The sequence below is a fragment of the Triplophysa rosa genome, linkage group LG20, assembly GCF_024868665.1.
Source record: "Triplophysa rosa linkage group LG20, Trosa_1v2, whole genome shotgun sequence".
Taxonomy (NCBI): domain Eukaryota; kingdom Metazoa; phylum Chordata; class Actinopteri; order Cypriniformes; family Nemacheilidae; genus Triplophysa; species Triplophysa rosa.
Window position 1 is genome coordinate 13,102,956 of NC_079909.1, and position 19,206 is coordinate 13,122,161.

Genomic DNA, 19,206 nt, shown 5'->3' on the forward strand with positions numbered 1-19,206 from the left:
CATGATGGTACTTGTGACGTAAGATGTTACTTGTAAGATGCGTTCTACTAGTAATAAAGGGTTGAAGAACTTGCCGTCTTCTCAGAACCGTGTGAAATCAGAACCAAATCGTGCTTTGAGAACAGGCCTGAGGAAGAACTCGGAGGGGAAGCATTTAAAAAAAGACCCAGTCTGTTTGTCTTGGAAGAAAGGGCTGTATGATGTATTAGCCAAGCTGTAGGCAAGGCAAGGTTTCATTCCTTTTGAAAAGTGCACTCGAGACCTCTCTGTGACTCTAGTGTTCAAGCAAGTATTCTAATCATTTATTCCCTCGAGATGACTTCCTTTCTCTTTAAAGGACTGATACTTAAAATGGGCTTTGTGACTGCCTTTTCAGGGGTTGTTTGTTAATCATTTGATGATGTGTGATGTGCGTTTTCTCACAAAGCCAAGCTGCAATCGACATGTTAGGACACGCATTTCCCTGTTAACTGAATTTGCTATACCTGCCTTGTTTCAGTCTGATCTATATATTTTGCTTTTAAGTGTGTGAAATTAAACTGCTGTGAAATGCAAAACTCAAATTTGACATCCTCTATTTATACCAAAAGAGTTTTAATGTGTAGAAAGGATAACACTCCAGTGCACTGTGTTCTTTAGACAGACCTGCACAATGGTACTTGAAGGGAAGGTAATACTGTAAGTTCAGATATGATCTTTGTGTTAACTTTCAAAGAGAAACCACATTGAATACAAATGCAAATAATAAGGGATGAAAAGCACCTGTTACTCACTTTGGATGGTCTGAACTTAGCAGCATATAAATGATGCATAATGTATATGTGTGTGTATATATATATATATATATATATACAGTATATACTATATATATATATATATATATACACGTGTGTGTGTGTGTGTGTGTATATATATATATATATAAGTAGCCCAACGTCATCTATAAGCACAGGGAATACCCAGTTAGCAGAGCATATGTTCCAACTGTCTATGAGAACGTAATCCTCTTGTAAGCACACAGTTTTATACTTTCTCCATCATAAATTAACATTTCTTTTTTTTTAAGCTTTCACATATAATAGTCTGGTTATGCTTATAAAAAACACCTCCAAAGATATAGCAGCAGTTCATGTTGGGATTCTTCATCCCCATTTTATACACACATCAACACGGTTGCTGAAAAGCTTGTTTGTGCAGCCAGTCATAGAAATAGGAAGGTGATGTTTAAGGCAATGTCTGGCCGATTGGTTGTGTGTGCAGACAGACACCACTAAAGCAAGTTATAGTGCATGAATTGTCGCTAACTGCTAGATGCTTTGTGGAAAAATAAGCTGTAAAGAATGTATTTGATCTGGACATAATGACGGTTAAGTTGGTTGGAACGCTCCAACGTATATGGTAAACCCAAGGCATTGCAGAAGTGCTGATTATTTGAAATAGTAAGAAGCATCACAATATCTAACTGACATTCCTAACATCCAGTACACCCTCGATAGTGCAGTTTCAAGCATATATATTGTAGTTGCCTACATAGAATTTCCTTGTCCGTAAATCGAATCGGACCCACATATGAAGCGCCTACTCTCTGGAGTCCATTACCATCACAAACGTTACAATCTCATCTGCTGTCATAGTTAAAGAAAACAAGAAATGTAATGTTCAGGATGAGTATGGGATCCTCGGCCTCTTGCTCTTGAGGAGTGAGATCCTTAAACTTTCAGAAGCTCTCCTCTGAGGCAGTCTCTGCAAGAAACAAAAAGACGTGTAAGACCACCCGAAACAAGGCGAACAACTCCACAAGAGACTTTGCGGTGCAGCACTTTGCTACGCACAATTTTCATCATTTATTCACGTTAGGACACACTTTGAGTAGATCTATAATTTATTACATCTGCCTCCACCAAAGCCAAAAAAATATCCTTATGAATAATAATCTAAGGCAGTGACAAATATTGTATCACTCCTTGCTTTCATTAACTAAGTAAACATTAGTTGATGAAAAGTACATAAACTTGTTTCAAGATCATTGAAAGAATAAACATGCGTTTACCTCGATTGGCTGTCTTGAGCTTGATGCCCCCTTAAACTCTGGTTGGCCATTGGTTGTTGACGCTCCTCGTGCTTTATCTCCCAGTAATCTTGTTCTCCTGCACTTGATTTGTCTAACGCCTCCAAAGTTTCCTTTGACTTCTTATTTCTTGGCAGCGCAGGAGCTTCAGAGTCCAGACTCTGAAAAATACTTTTTCGCTCCGATAGAGCACTTAGTTTGACTGTTTCAAACTCCAGAAAGTTAGCCTTGCTGTCTGGTTGATGTGTTTGGGTGTAACTAATATCAGATACACGTTCTTCCACAACCTGCCATTCTGAAGCTTCATTTTTATGGCTAGGACCACCATCGTTGACCCAGCTCTCCGACGGCTTGCTCTTTAGCTGCTTGCTGTTGTTGGTCTTGTACAACCTCTCTTCTTTGTTCAATGCTATAACATTTATCTTCACAGGGCTCCTGTTTGACTCTTCGAGACATGAGCTGCTGCATTCCCATTGGTCCGCGTCTTGCATGTATTGTTGTATATGCGGCATTTCTTGTTTCTTGTTAGTGTTCATGTTCGGGAACGTATGTAGTGCGCTAAATAGCTTGCTGTGCTCATCAGCTGTATAAAACGTTTTTGTCAGTTCTTCACTTTCTTTTTGTGTTACGTTTCTGTTCGAGTGCAACCTTTCTGCATCGAAAGCCGATAGCTTAGCGTCTTTGTCTAAGGCAGGTAAGTGCTTGGGATCGTGTACCTTGTAAGGGGATTGGACCTGAGGTGCTCCCAGAAGGGTTTTTGGAGAAGTTTGCTCTTGGGGAGCAGAAACGGATGGAGAGGAGTGTTGATTAAGTTCCTCCTGAATGAGTGAACTTGTTGTAGGGAGTTGGAGGAAAACATTACTAAACGATCCCGCCAAAGCAGACTGGGTGTCTATCAAAGTACGTACAACGTATGGTTGATTCTGGACAGGCAGACCTTGAACCTGCTTTTGTTCTGGGAATGAGTTATGAATAAAGCTTTGCTTCAGAGTGGCCGGTAGCTCGGGCAATAGCTTGCCTTTTCTAAGGGATGGATCGATGAGACTTCCAGGCTGGGGGAGCAGGGGCGGTATAAACCCTTCAGTTTGTATGTTGCTGCTACAGATCACACTAGTGTCACTAGTGTTGCTTTTTTTGCTGGTGTTTTCTAACATGTTTCCATCCCTTTTAGTGCAAATAGTACTGTGGCTGGTGCTTTTATAAGTGCTTCCATTGTTATACTTGCTGGTGGTGGCAAAGGTGCTGCTGTTGCTGCTTTCTTTAGTGTTACTAGATGCTTTCTGTTGCCCATAAATGGAAGCAGAACTGATATTAGATTTGCTGGTGCAGTTCGCGCTTCTGTCATTTACATGACAGTTGATTTTTCTGACAATGTTAGTCAGATTCATTATGCTGCCCTCACTAAAACTGCTGCTTTGGCTTTTACCATGCAAGCAGCTAACACTAGTCTTGCTATATGTGCTGCAGCCAGTCTCACTTTTTCCAGTGTATCCGTGATTGCTAACGCTACCCCCTCTGTTTGCAACGTTGCAGTTCTCAGCTGTCTGAAAAGTGAACTCATTTCCAGTTTCCTTAGGGATGGGAGCATGATGGATATTTACATGTGACGCTTGAACAACTGGCTGCTGCTGCTTAAGAGATGTGGCCTGGGTCACGTTAGGCTGACTGACTATGACCCCTCCTTTCCAACCCATAACGCTTCCCTTTGGTATCTGTTGTAAGTAGCTTGAACTCAAACATGCAGGTGGCACAGAAACACAGTGTTGGGAGATTTGGTGATGGGACTGATTTTGTGATGTTTTCGGTGCAGCTTGGAATACAGTGTTGAACATCTTTCTGCGTGTGTCTTCGATTTCTTCAGGAGACCAGCTGATCCCTTGCTTCAGCCTTTGGGCCGTGAACCAGAGTTTGATCTGCTCCTCTGGAAAGCCGGACACCACTGTTAAATAACACAGCTCGGCTTTGGTTGGGTAAGGAAACTTGCCGAAGGATGTCTTAAGAAAACTGCTCAAGTCCATGGCAGGATCGTATGTGGGGATGCTACTTAGAGGGATCATGACCTTTGGGAGATCACTGTTTGATTCTGAGAATGAAGGATTGGAGTTCCACAGAGGGCCACGGTTATGCATCTCTGGTATGTTTGGGATTTTATGCATTGGGGGAGCACCGATGCCACAGAAGATTTGTGGTGATGTCGTAAGGGGTAGGGTCATTACTGACGTGCCGTTGGTTACGATTGCAAGCTTGTCGTTTCTGGGCTCAGCTCTTTGTACCTCAACAGTGTGGGAGATGACAATTTTTTTGTGTCCCCCTTTGGTCATTTTCATTATGGGTGTCTTGGTAATGGATATCCCGGATTCGCCGAAATCCTCTTCCGTAAACAGGTTTTGCTCCACTGTAATTGCCCCATCTCTTTTGGCAACTTTTAGCGATACTTTCCTGTGTGCGTTATGGAGTTCAGGATGTGACTTTGCATTATGTAAAGCAAGATCTTCAAACTTCACCGCTGCAACCTTGCAAGGCAAACAGTAGAAGTTTGGTTGAGCATGAAAGTCCATGTGACAGTTGTCCATGTGATTGAGAAATAGGTTCAAGTCTCCGGAATCAAAGCAGCACAGAGGGCAGCTGTATGTTCCCCTTTTCCAACATGAACTCTTCTCCTCTGGTTTTGAGAAGTCGTGGAATCGTTGTGTATCCTCATCTGTGGAGATACTGAGAATGCTGTCTTCAGGTATTGTGGGTAGGAGCTCAGGTAAGCATCCCAGTACGATGTCCTCTCGCATGTGCTTGCTTTTGGATGGAATCATGGAGGGAACCGTAGATTTCCTTTTGCTGGCCATTGTGTCGGATTGTGCAGATGAGTGACGAGTCAGAAACTAATACTGGAATTGTGTGGAGTTGAGGTGTCATCAGCCAGCCGTGATGAACCAGTTATCATTTAAATTTTCAGCTATCAGGACTTCCCATTGCAAAAGGGAGTGCAGCGACAACTCCCTGTGAACCTACGGAAAGAAAACAAGACGTTTTGAAATGAAACACTGCGATGCAAGATAGAAAAAGAAAAAGAAATGCCAGCTTTGCAGGTGCATCAAAATTGATTTTAATTACTGAAATGCTCTCTCCAACTACTGTTAAATGTTTGTTACAATTATGTCACTAATATCATGTCAAAATATTTCTCTTTTCCCAGTAATGTAGTGTAGTACTAAATAACATAAATCTAAAATACATTCTAAAATCAAAATCAAAGCTAAATGACAAAAAATAAAAAAACAAAATACAAACAATTATATATAAAATGTTAATGAGGTGTAAAACCAATATTAAGATGCTGTTTCTTATGAATAGTTGGATTAAAAAATTTGATGAAAAAAGATAAATTGTTTTAAAACATTTGTATTGTATTGTGACCCATCTAACCCACTTCTCTGTGATTTGAGCATATGTTTTACACATGCACACACACCCTCTTTCTTTTCGCAAACACACCCTTTCTTTTTACACACGCACACACACAACACTACACTTCAGGCAGCATGGGGCCACTTCAGAACAAAGTTCATATATGGTTCACCTCTTTCCGCTCGTTCTGCTTTAGCAATTATGTAAATATCTTACAACAGTCGGCCATACATAGCCTACTTTTTGTGTGTGGAACATGAAACCTTTGAGTACAATCCTCACTGTTTCCACATTCCTTCTCAAACTCAGAAAAATAAGCACTAGATAAAGATTTGTTACAGTGTGTGTTGTCTCCATGGAAGCCTTTTCCTCTGATAGCAGATCACATAAATTAGCCTAGCTCATCTCATTTCAGCAGCTTCAATATTTCAGAAGTACTGGCCAGTAAATAACTCGAGCACTGTACGACTTGTTTTTTTCCATGCATTACACATCTCTAGAAGGTACTGATTAAAATCTCTCCGACCTGTTTTGGGTTTAGTTCGAAATATTCTTGACCTTTTTCATCAGACTACAAATACATTTGGGATGAAAACAATGTGGTGTCCATGTGTATATATTTTTTCTGTGTGGCCAGCTGTCTTTTAAATAAAGGATGAAACCATTCAGGAATTAAAAAACACAGAGTGACTGCCCAAAATACACAGTGCTTCCAGACACGACCATGATGTCCTCTTTTGAAACTGACTCTTTTATTTCTCATGACGGCTGCCTTCCTGCCAGAAAATAAATAAATAAATAAATAAATAAATAAATGAATGAATGAAAAATAAAACTGGGTCACTAGCATCTTATGCTGTAATCCCGGTTCCCTGCATCCAGACGTGGGTATTTACTGTATGTTCAGCCTGCTTAGAAGTCCATGATACTCTGATTTCATCAGACTATAGATGTTAACCCCATGATATAAATCAGGTTTACTAAAAGAAAAATGTTAAGAAAATGAACAGGAAAAATATTCATAACACAAGTGTACAAACTTTGGATATAGCAGAAAAATGCCCCCCCAAAAATGTGTATTATAAAATGCCTAAATAGCATGCAGCACGTCTTATATACTACATGAGTTATATACTGTGTATTTGTTTTAAGTTGCATAAGTCATAAGTTTAAGTTATACATTATATATACCATAACCGTTATATACATGCAGTTCAGCTGAATGAATGAGGGCATCTGATCTTCTTTCATGCCCTCGTGACTGCAGGCAACGGTAGCAAAAATCAACTCACCACGTTTTTCCTTTGGCAAACAGTATAAACAGTACAAATATGTTAACATCTATATGACTTCCCCACCCAAGCTTTAAAGCCCCACACATGCAGGAGATGAAAAAATGTATGTAAAATACAGGTCACTTGTCAAAGAATGGGATGCTTTATCTGGCAACTGAGACATGCGATTAGACGCAGAACAAGAGGTTTCCAGACAGTGAGCTATTGAAAAGAGAACTCCGAAAGAGAGGCCTCGTGTTTCAGCACCGGGGTGAACCAGTCTCACACAAAACAGTCTATCCTGCTACTGTGTGTCTCAATACTTTTGTAGCTTTAGTGGTGAAACTGGAGGCCTTTTCATCGGAGCAACCTGTGGAGTAAAGGCATGCCACGGATTTGCTTCGAAATCAGCAAAACAACGGTGACCTACATATCTCCTTCAGTCACATTTCTTTGACCTCTTTCGGCGATTAGAAACAATACTATTACATCACATTATATATGTGTAACGTTTAATAAGTCTGGCGCTGTGACGGGCTGCCTATACTAGAGTGATGCTAATTGTGTGACATTAAAGTGATGTGAGGCCAAAGGGCTGGGAATAGAGGCCTGACATGATAAAGAGGCTCTTTATTCTTCTCAATGATTAAAGGACAGTTTTACAGATTGGATGTGCTTTATTATATGGGTAGAAAATAACAGTCGATTTTTAGCACGGTCATCTTTCATAAGGTTCATGAAACAAAATATCACATTTTTTGCCCTGTTTTTTTACAAGGGGCCTATAATAAACATAGTTTGATACTGTTTAAATATACTTACAGTTTTAAAAATGTGATTGTTTGTATTCTTTCATGTCGCATTACACCCACTTATCTGTGATTTGAACACACACATACACAACTCCTTTTCTTTTTGGTACACTCCTCCACATGCTACACTTCAGGCTGTAAGGGACCGTTTTAGGATAAAGTTCATCCATAGTTCACATTTTTCCTCATGTTCTGTTTTAACGATTATGTAAATATCTTGCCAATCTGGGTGTCCAACATATGTAATCTGAAACATGAAATATAGAGTTCAGTCATATTTTATATCCCTCCACAAACTTATTGAGAAAAAAACGCAAGATTTGTAAAAGTATAATACGTACAGACTCGAACTTAAATTCTCCATTTGCTTGACCCTCGATTTCATCAGACTAAAAATACATTTTGAGTGAAAACGATGTGGTGTATACATTTTTTCAACATGGCCAGCTGCCTTTTAAATAAAGGATAAAACCATTGAGGAATGTTGAAAAAAAAAACACCGAAATGACTGCCCAAATACACAGTGCTCCCAGACGCACCATGACGTCCTCTTTTGCAGCTGACTCTTTTATTTCTCCGACTGGATGATGTCCTTTATTACGTGGGACCGAGCTGAAAAAGCCAGTAAAGATATCAATAGGTTCTTAGCATGAACATCTTTCATAAGGCTTCTTCGCAGTGCCGTTGCATGCCATGAATGTGACTTTTGTTTAAAGCCAAGAAACCGTAACGGGGGTCAGTACACACATGCTGTAATAATTACATTTTGAGTTTCGAGTTTATACGTACAAGAAAAAGCAGGTCATCATCAGAGGTTTTTCATTAACGACTGATTCTACACAATGGTGCTCCCATTTACAAGGGAAATATGACACCAAGCCGGAAGCCATATGTAGAACCCTCAATGCTCGCATGCCATTGAAAATTTTCCTGTATGTGTGTGCCAGTATGTAAGATGGGCATGTGATTACACGCCATGATTGTATAATGCCCTGTTTGTGAGATATATTATTGACAGTGTCGGTGTGTCGGCATTAATTATGTAGTGTCTGAAACACCACCGAGGCTTCCTACAGTTCACCTTCATTATAGGATGTGACTCATTACCAAAATGCCACCAACACAGGCACTTTTTCGAGGCTGTGTTTATGTTTAAATCCAGTCAATGAACCTAACGCGAGTACTACAGAAAGCCAGGTGCCATCAAAAGTGCCCGCTCTGCCCCCCTCTTACCTCGGTGACTGCTGCACGGACTCTTGGGAGGCCAGTCTGCGCTGCCACTCATGTGTTAACATTGCCATAGCAACCCCTCTCCTTTCCCTTTCCTTGCCCACAACACACAGAGGGGACTAAATCCTCTATTCTTCCCTAAAAAACACACACTTGGGGGACATTTTTGGTACCCCACCCACCCAAAAGAGACAAAAGTCCAAATATTTTATTTGACTGCACTACTTGTTTATGCCAATATACAAATTGGAAACAAATGAGGAGCCATCCTTTTTCGCTCTGTGGCAGATTTTTTTTGCGAACAGAGCACCCCAGAATTTTACAAAAGGCGCTATTCTGTTTTTTTTTTTTTCGGAATAACTTCTGCCATTCTATCAAAACACAAAAAGTGTCCACCAAAAAGATTTCGGAATTCGCAAAAGAAATCAGTTCTTTATACTCGTGCAAAGGGGAGATAAATGCTGATGTGCTGAGTTTGATCACCGGTGCGACACACTCATTAGATACAAAAAGAAAAATGGCGGAGCACCATGAATTGTACTGAGTCAAGTGCCAGGGCTGAGCAAATGCCAGCTCCTCCATAGAAAACCGCGCTTGAGCAGCTGAGATACTTGTATTGGCGACACTCCGGCGTTAAGCCAAAAGTTTGTCTCAAAAAAGTACTAAGGTTAATACAGGCTTTTAAGAGAGGTTTTGGAGGATATTCTCCCATGGCAGTTCTTATTTATATTTGCTATTCAAATACATCAATTCACTCCTAAAATTTACTAATACGGTTATGTGAGCCATTGCAAAAAAGTATTTTTGTTTATACATGCACAGTAAGCTTACAGAAAAAAAATTATAAATCATTTTTGACTGCTTTTACAGCACAGATTAAGGACATAGTGGCTAATGTAATTTATGAATACTCCATATTTGTAATTATGCTTGGAAATCCATCATCAGACAGATTCTCTCTTAATTCGAGGAACGTTACATAAACCATAGCTTTTACTAAAAATTCACATACACACACACACAAGTAATTTATTATTTAGTCCATTATTATTTTTTACTATCATTTTTGGTTCTGTTCTAATTATACACGTTACACAAAAAATAAGCAATCTGTGCATACACGTACAGTACAGACACATCATAGTTTATATTCAGGAAAGGTCAAATTCTGAATGAAAGGCAATTTCCTCTTATTACAACACTGGCGATCAGAAAAAGAATATTCTTTAAACCCACACAGAGAACAGACCTCCACCTAAAAAGAGATGCACATTTTTGGTGCATTTTTCGCCCGTGTTAACTTGATATACGCGTGATTTACATGACAAAAGTGTAGTGTACTTGCCAAAAAGTGATTATTATTGAAAGGGGTGTGTGGCAGAGTTCAGACGGAACACCACGAGCGCCTATAATTTCAAACAATGATTTATAAAATGTGCAATATGACGGGCAGAGTTACGCTTTAGACTTAAATCTGAGTTTGAGTACATTCTGTACCCATTAACAGTTGAAAGCGCGTGCTTGCTCATATCTGCGCCAGCTTTAAATTACATGCATCTCTTAAAGATTCGTCAACGTGAAGATCTTTTCATCGACTATGCGCCACTATTTCCCTTTTCCTCGCCGGTTTTCAAACTAACAGCCCGTGTAAGGCAATCAATCAAATATCTCGTTTAAAGAGAAACCTGGCGCGAGGAGCGACCGACTATAGTAACATCACATAGGCACGGTGTAGCGTGCGAATTATCAAATTGGAAGCAGACGAGAACATTGGGTAACAAACTGTAAGAAACTGGTAAGTTAACCCTTTCGCTTCGTATCGAGGCACTAGTAACCTCCATCCGGCTAGACGGGAGTTTCAGCGCAGAGCGCGGCGCTACGGCTGTGCGGCTAATATTTGACTATTAGCAAAAATTTAAACTAAGCACTCCCATCTACTGTCGCCATTTTATATATAGAGGCGACTTCATGCGCCGCATAAGAGTAGAATAACACGCCACGCTTGTCTGCTACCAAAACTACTTTTGAGGACCGTCCGAGTCGCCTAAATAAATCGCGTTCACTTCTTTTAAAAGTCAAAGTTCCCTACCTTTTCTTCGGGTCGGTGTCTGCGAATGGAAATCCGTTATTGATACAGAAATGAATAACATTTAGGTTTTGCTCTGCTCCAGGTCTCGGGGGAACAGGAGGGGCCGAGACCTCTCCTCAGATGAACCCTGTGCACTGGCGTGAACCCTTCGGGTCACCGCGATAAGGGGCATCCACCGCTTTGTGGCACACTGATTATGTGCCCGGCTGACATGGGCGCTGATGGAGTGGAGAGAAGGGAAAGAAATGTACGCCAGGCGCTCTCAAATAAGGGCACGTGATTAAAACGCGTCACCCAAACCCAAAATCCTGAACCTACCCCTCTCTGTTCTAGGACGGACTGAGCAGACACACTGAAGGGAGTGACTCATGCGCAAATGTCTAATATAGCCATGAATATGGAGCAGCGCTTTCGGTCAGTAGGTCGTATAGGGACGAGGGGGAAAAAACCGACTAGGAATGTGCTTAAACCGCGAGCGAATATTTGTAACAACAATATCATTGGGACGAAACTCTACTGTTTTTTATTAGAATGCAACAGAATTTACTATCTATTTCCACACGACCGCAGCCTGTAGAAATCATTATGCAGTAACAACTCAATACTGCTTTTTTCTTCACGATGACAATTTTATAAGCCTTTTATTACTTTAGAACAAACCACCACACATATTTAAGCCATTTACATTAAAACAAAGATAAATAGCATATCGTGTTCCACTGTGTCCGTAAACAGTTTTGTAAATGTATATAGGGTCATATAACGTTAAGTTGAAAGTAAATCCGAGAGTTCACACACAGCCTTCTGCTGTGCTGATAACCGAACTGATAACAAACCGATCAAACGGAGTGAAACAAACGCGGCGTGTCTATTTATCAACAGGTTGTGTGGTACTCTCTTTACGTGGGCACATGAAATACGCATAATGTTTCAAAGTCATTTTTTTATTTTCACAGGACGTGGTTGTGGACTTGCTATCCAGAGGCACCCCCTTTACGCCAGAGTGGAAATTACACCTACAGAGACTCGCAGCTTTTTTTCTTTGACAGTAGAAGCGAAGATAAATCTGATTGGTTAAAGCCAGACAACACCCACTGCCCATTACGAGACGGTTGCCATGCGTTTTTGGCTTTTCCTTCATTATGGCCTGGCCTGAAATTTTAATTTCCCCCGTGTGAATGCGTGGTAGACATCGGTTATGTATGTGTCAGCCGAACGTCGCAAATATTGAATATAATCAAACATGGGTATCATTGCAATAAATGATCTTGTCGTGTTAAACCAGCTGTTGTTATTGACATCGAAGTAGAATTATGCTTTCGAGAACGATAGAACGTTATTAGCAGTCAAATTAATTAATATTAACATTTTTGAACAATAAAGATGATGAATAAACAATTTTACGAGAATGTTCATTGTTACAGTAAACAATGCTTCGTGGTTCATTTGCATAGGCTTAAAACTGTGGTTGGATTACATTTTATTAGATTTTTTACGTATTTATATGGAGCTTTATCTGCCTTTTATGCATTGTGCTCTCTCTCTCTCTCTCTCTACTACGTGTGTAAATACGCTTAGTCGCTTACCTGTAATTCACTAGAGCGAAGAATCACGCCGCCTCTGTTTTCCTCCAAATTCAAACTCCCGTCCAATAGGCGCAGGGCAGATTGTCCAATGAGGTTCTTGCTTGGCGGACACGTGACGCATCAAACTCGACTGGCAACAACTCGTCGACCAATGGCCGTCTGTCGGTGGGATGGGTCCTCCAAAAGTACAGGATAGACGAATTCCCTGTCTAATATTCCTCAGGAAACTTTGAAGTGTCATAGATTGTAGCAGGTGTTCACTAAAATATTTTAAGTAATGGCTCTTTCCCAGTGTCTCGAGGATTCGCCTGGCTGGCAGACACCGAGGACAGGACAGGATTTAAACCTGAAAGAACTTTACAATGAGAGACACCGACTGGCTCTAGAAGAGTTGGTTGCCGGTGGAGTTGAAGCCTTCATGGGTTTCCTCAAAAAAGAGAGAATTCCCAACTTTCTCTCTGATGACGAGATTAGACGGATTTCGCGTGCAGCAGTTGTTCCGAAATCCGTGTCTTTGATCGGTGACGATTCTCATTTGGAGCAATCTGGCACACTGGACTGCTCATCTGTCACTTATTTCCCCGAGATCTCTGATATTGAACCTCCAGTATTAGAAATGGGTTGGCCAGCGTTCACTACAGGATCGTTCCGTGGAGTAACGCGTGCTGTTGCATACTTTCAGCCGAGTTATGGCGAGTGCATTTATAGTTGCAAAGAGGCGGCCAGGAGGATGATAAAAAATGCAAAGGAGGTACATGTTTTACTGTTACATAAACCAAGGTTGATGTGAAGCAACTTATTAACTGCATCATGATTATATATACTGTTATCTATATTCTGCTATCTACTATTATATCTAAGTTACAATCTTCTGTTACCTGTGTGACTCATGAAGTGCCCATCATTGTTGTCGAATGCTCAAATGACTGTGGTCTTACTAAAAAACTATGGTAACCACAAATGAATCATGGTTTTGCTACAGTGGCCATAGTTTGTGTTATAAAAATTGTGATCAGTAATATATATAAAAAAACATTATTTTTACTATAATAAAACCATTCGTTTTTCAATTGTGGTTTTACTACAGCAGTCCTAGTTTAACTTTGGTATTTGCTGTAAAATCATGGCAACTTCAAATTAGTGTTTGTCTTATAAATTAAACTATGGAAATGCAAATAGTCATAAATCCATCAAAAAGCATGGTTTCTACAATTTAACTGTTTTATAAAATAAAATATAATGATGAATCGAAGTTGTATTAAAACGAGGGTCTTTGGGTTTCTTGTGAGGTTTAGATAGCTGTGTGAGGCCCATTCTCTGGATCAGGTGTGTGGAATGTTAAGAATTTGCTAAAGCGTCTATCGCACAAAACTGTTACCTCCAAGGTCTGAACCTGAAACGTTGGAGGTGTCACAACAGGCTCTTCACACCCTACAATGAATAAATGGTTTAGCTGAATTTATCGCAGTTATACCTGCAGGCTGGATCCTGGATTTGTTCCAGTTTGCATGTACTTAAAGGTCAAATGTAATAAGAAATCATCAAGGTATGTAGCCAGCGGCTGTTCAGTCATGCCTGTCTAGCTTATTCATATGATTTGCAAATGTACTAATGCAAGTTTTGTTTTATTTTCACCATGCAAGGTCTTGCGTTCATAAATTCTTAATTGCTAGAATTATGAAATGCTGTTTCCTGTAAGCTTGCTTTGATTTTTATCCTCAGGTGATTGCTATTGTGACTGACTCCCTGACAGACCTAGATATCTTCCAAGACTTGAAAGAGGCCTGTACACACCGCAGAGTCCCCGTGTATATTTTATTAGACCAGTCTGCTGCTCCCTCATTCTTACAGATGTGTAATAACCTCAATGTACAGTTGGATGATCTGCAGGTATTTTATTAAATAACATATTATACTATGTTATTTAAAAAAGATTTTTCTATTCGTTTAACTGTCTGTTTTATTATACGAAGCACATGAAAGTAAGGAGCATAACAGGCTCTACCTACTACATGAGATCAGGTGCTCAGATCACTGGGAAGGTTCACGAGCGATTCATGTTGATTGATGGGAACAGAGTGGCTACAGGTTCATACAGGTAACACTGACCTCTTTTCTACATTTAATGAATCATTTTAATCATAGGTTGCTCTGTTATATTGTGACAAGGCAAGAACGAAAAACATGTTCTTATTATTTTTGTCATTTTAAGCCAATGTGTAGGTGTGACATTTCAACAAAAATAAATAATTCATAATGCAGAATAATTATCATGAAACATTTTGCAGCATTTACGTATTTCCAAAATAATCTAAACTTCGTAAATGTCACACAGTCAGTACACAGGAATGTCTTGACAACAGTTCTTATGGATTTCCATGTCTGCTAAAGTTACTATTCATTTTGTCACATTCCTTTATGATCAGGTTTAACTGGACAGATGGCAAACTCAACAGCAGCAACCTTATCGAGTTATCTGGCCAGATAACTGAGAAATTTGATGAAGAGTTTCGCATCCTCTATGCCCAGTCCCTCCCGCTGCCAGCGAATACAAGAGCTCCCTCTAGTGCCAGAAACAGCGGTATATATGACCACCTTGTCCTCAAACCACCTGGAACGCCCCCCTCCCGCCTGGCACGAACAACAAAGACTCAACCAGACTGTATGACTAGCACTCCAGCCAGACTTCAGACCCCAGAGATCCAACATCAGAATAGAGACACTCAAGATCGAGACAGAAAGAGTAACCCAGTTTCTGATACCTTCACGCTGGGAGAAGACTGGCTAGAGCACGAGCTCAGGGAGGAAGTACTGTCATCCAATGATCCTGTTCGTGTACAAGCGAAGAATGTTTGCAGTCTTATTACTACTGAAACTCAGACAGAGGATGTGACGATCACACCCCAGGTACCCTACTGTCATATATCTACACAGACGACCCATCACACGGCAGACGTCGGCGTACAGACAGCTCCTCAGGTCGTGAACTCTACATTACAAACCGTCTCGGGCAGCAACCTGATCGGCTCCGGCACTTCGTCCAACTCCAGTTCTTCTTCACACAGAAATCTAAAAGAGGCGGACCGTCGCCCACCTGTTCGCACCGCAGTCCCTCGAGACGGCAACCTGAGGGAATGCATTCAGAAACTAACCAAAGAACGACAATACCATTACTCCTCCATTCGCTCCAAGCTGGATCACATGGTAATTCTGCTTTCTCACAAGAGAGAACTGACGGATCTCACCAACCTGACACTGAGGCCTGGCCTACACAGGGGACGTAATGGCCAGCAGGAGGGCAGGCTGGTTCACGGTACCCTTGACAGCGTGGCTATGGGGACGTGGCCGAGGTCAAGGTGTCATCAGTAAAGTTTAGGAGAGTGGCCTGGAGGTGGTGTTAGTGTCCACCCTGCTAAGTTTTAGTAATGCACTTTTAAGGAAAACAATCTTTATGCAGTTGTTTATGAGGAAATATGTGAAAAAAGGAAATAATAGAGAAATACATATTTTAAATGTTACATGATACTGTTAAAAAAAATCAAATGTGCATACATACTGATTTTGTTTTCAAACTCATTGTATTAGAGTAAAGGTAGAGGTAAATGCTCAGCAATGAATAAATACTGTACGTTTATAATAAATAAGTACTTTTCTTTTGGGTGATATTTATGTTTGAGATCTAATTTTACAGTGTGCTTTAGTACCTGTTTATCCGCTTTTGACTTTTATGTTGATTTTCTTGAAGCACATTTTTGTTCATATAAAAAAATATATAAAACAATCATCTGTAGTTGTGTGGTTCATGGCTAAAGTGAAAATGACTTGAATGAAAAAAAAAGTTTATGCTTGATGTTTGAATGTAAATTTTCACCAGATATCCTGACATTATGACAAAAAGTCGGTCATATTGGAAATATTGCATTTTCTTAAACATGGTGTAATGTGTAAATAGAAATCAAATTCTGCACATTTAGTTCTTGTTAGAGTCTTACCATTAAAGGGGATCTAATGCAACACAATTTTACAAAAAAAGTAACGCATTTTTACGGTTTTATTTGACAGAATTTTCACATATTTTTGAAATGCGGTAAAATAGACTGTAAATTGTAAATGTCTAGTGAAAAAACATGGACATCATGTACATTTCATTATACGTAGGCTTATTTTACGTTATTTTCTGTCGCCCCAGCTGTCGAAATATGACCGTTTTACCTTTTTTACAGTGTATGTATTAATAAAATCGCCCATATTTTAGGTCAACAAAGTTGTGTATTCGAGTTGTTCACAAATGCAAATTCTGTTCACCTGTCCCAACAGCAACAGAAGAGGGCGCTATCATCATTCAGTTCATTGATTCGAGGTCTTGGATAACAGTTTGGAATATGATACAAAAAAAATCTAATTTGAGACTCGTTTTGCAAGCCAGTCATAAGAATGGTTTAATAACGCTGAAGCAGTAAATAGCAAGGTCAATGTGTTTGGATTTAGCAAAACATATTCAACATAAAATTCAAGCAATGAAAGCATAAATAAATACTCAAAGCAATTAACATTAAGATGCTCTTAAACACCTTAAATTAGCATATTTTCAAAAGCCACCTGAGGTTCACTATTAATAGCTTGAATACACAGCACATAAAGTGACTGTTGACGGTTAATTATTTATCTTGTTTTCATAAGTGGTTTGAGGCATGGCCTCCCCCCACAGGTACTGTTCAATGATCGCAGTCTTAATCACTCCTCTTGAGTAATGAAACCTGCTTGTGGTTTCTTAAAAGCAGTTGTTCTGCTTTCGGTAAGTAGGCTAGATACTGTTTATCCTTCATCAGTACATAAATGTAATCTCTGTTCTCTGCTAAAACCTAACTATGCTTCCCCCAAAACAAACAGGACACGCACTGCAGACCAATAGCTGATCAATACGAAGGGAATCTATATATTCAGTACCATTATGATCGCATTAAACTTTCAACATTTAACATTTATTTATATTTAGACTAAACATACCTTGAGCAAAGACAATATATTTTCCTACATCTTAATTCAGTATATTAAGTCATATTTGAAAATATAAATAATAATACATTGTTAATATTTTACATTATTACAATATTTTGAATAATACATAAAATATAAGCACTTAATTCCAATATATATTGCACTATATTTTCCAGTATATTCCCATATATTTGTGTTATGTAAGGGTTCACCGGATGTTGTAGTCTCATCCATTGTGTACAATTTTTTTATATATGTATTTTTTAAGACAAAGCTCATTTAAGCTTACAAAGGTGAGGCTCATTCTTGGTAGATTTTGAGTAAAAACTTTTACACTTCACGCATTTGCGACTTTTCACACAGTTGTCATGACATCCTCCATAGAAATTGTATCTGAAGAATGTCTTGGGCCACCATTACAAATGGCAACATTTCTGCTTGGTGCAAAAACTTAGGTTTAGGTGTCTAAAGCGTTAGACAGCTATGCCATTGAGATCTCCTACCATTCCAAGGGAATATGAGACACATTTAACCATACATGGGTGTGTATATACACCCTTTATACAGTTCTGCGTAATCCCAATTAAAATAGATTGCAGGTGGGAACCTTTGTTACCTGTGACTGTCCTTGTCAGCTCTTATGCCCCCTCACCGGGCTCTGGTAGCGTCTGACTTCCCATCAAGGGAAGGCTGGTATAGTCACCATCTGGAGGAGGGTGTTTGGCCTGAGGATACAAAACAATGACATGAAAATACAAGTCAGGGGAAAACAATGTGATGACGCTTGCCAAAACAGCCCGACCGCGTCTTTTGTAGTTTACGGGAGACATTTCATTTTCTGTCCACTCATTCCTATTTTCGGCCTTCAAATCCTGATGACACAGGATTGTTTTCATTCCCTGTGGATGTGACAGAATGCAACATGTTCAAGTTGACGGTTCGTGTAAACTTTTCTGTTTGTCCCCTAGCGTAATGTGTTCTCGGCCTTCGTGTACTATCTGCTCCCGGTACTTTGAGAGCTTGCTGGTTCGGCCTGTACAGCTAGCCGAATACAATTGAGATAAACAATATGAGATCTGATGCATTTCTCTCAATCGCTCTGTGACCTCGGTTCAAACTTTCAGCAGTCAGTAATACAAGCCACAGTATCGTAACTGCTGCCAGTGAAGGTAACCACTACTTTCTAGATGTGTGTGTGTCAGCACTGAGCTATTAATAGAAGGCACTGTGTGTCTCAGGTTAAAGCAGTCTTTGTGTCCCGTGGTCTTTGCTGTGTGGGCTGTGCGTTTGTGACCGCCAGTGTGTGGTGTGGGGAAGGTGGCAGGTGCAGTTTTGTGCTGGAACAAGCTCATCTGTTTTGCACTTTTGCTTTTTTAATGCAGGAGCAATGGCTCAAATAGAAGGGAAACACTGCATCTTGATGTCATAGATGTTATAGACTGAAATTCAGATGATTTAAAACAATTCAGCACAAGCTGCATACTAAAACACTTGTTATAACCACAACTTTTAATATAAACGCGAAGGTAATTCACTTTTTCTCTGGATAGATGTAAACATCCGATTGCATGCGGTTCAAGAGTTGCCTGAGAGCAGAAGGCTGCTCAAAACAGATAAGGCGCGTCTCTGCTTTGCTCAAACACACTCTTCCAGTGTTTTGTGCTAGTCTTATCACCTCTCATCTCTTAGCTTGGATGCACCACAGGCCCCTTCACTCATACGGTTTAACCAGCCACAGTCAAGGACG

At 39.9% G+C, this 19,206-nt stretch overlaps 2 protein-coding genes across 2 annotated transcripts; one reads left to right on the forward strand and one right to left on the reverse strand.

Annotated features, from left to right (window-relative positions):
- Positions 1-54: 54 nt before the first annotated feature.
- Positions 55-11,222, reverse strand: zhx3a (zinc fingers and homeoboxes 3a). The gene is made up of 3 exons (XM_057361466.1): positions 10,876-11,222; positions 2,051-5,070; positions 55-1,743 (listed from the first exon to the last, which is right to left on the reverse strand). Exons 2-3 carry the CDS (start codon positions 4,906-4,908, stop codon positions 1,710-1,712), a joined length of 2,892 nt encoding a protein of 963 aa, XP_057217449.1. The 5' UTR covers positions 4,909-5,070; positions 10,876-11,222; the 3' UTR covers positions 55-1,709.
- On the forward strand, positions 5,096-16,203 carry fam83d (family with sequence similarity 83 member D). The gene is made up of 5 exons (XM_057361468.1): positions 5,096-10,581; positions 11,832-13,212; positions 14,184-14,351; positions 14,435-14,559; positions 14,888-16,203. The coding sequence occupies exons 2-5, from the start codon at positions 12,739-12,741 to the stop codon at positions 15,828-15,830; spliced, it is 1,710 nt and encodes a 569-aa protein (XP_057217451.1). The 5' UTR covers positions 5,096-10,581; positions 11,832-12,738; the 3' UTR covers positions 15,831-16,203.
- Positions 16,204-19,206: the final 3,003 nt, after the last annotated feature.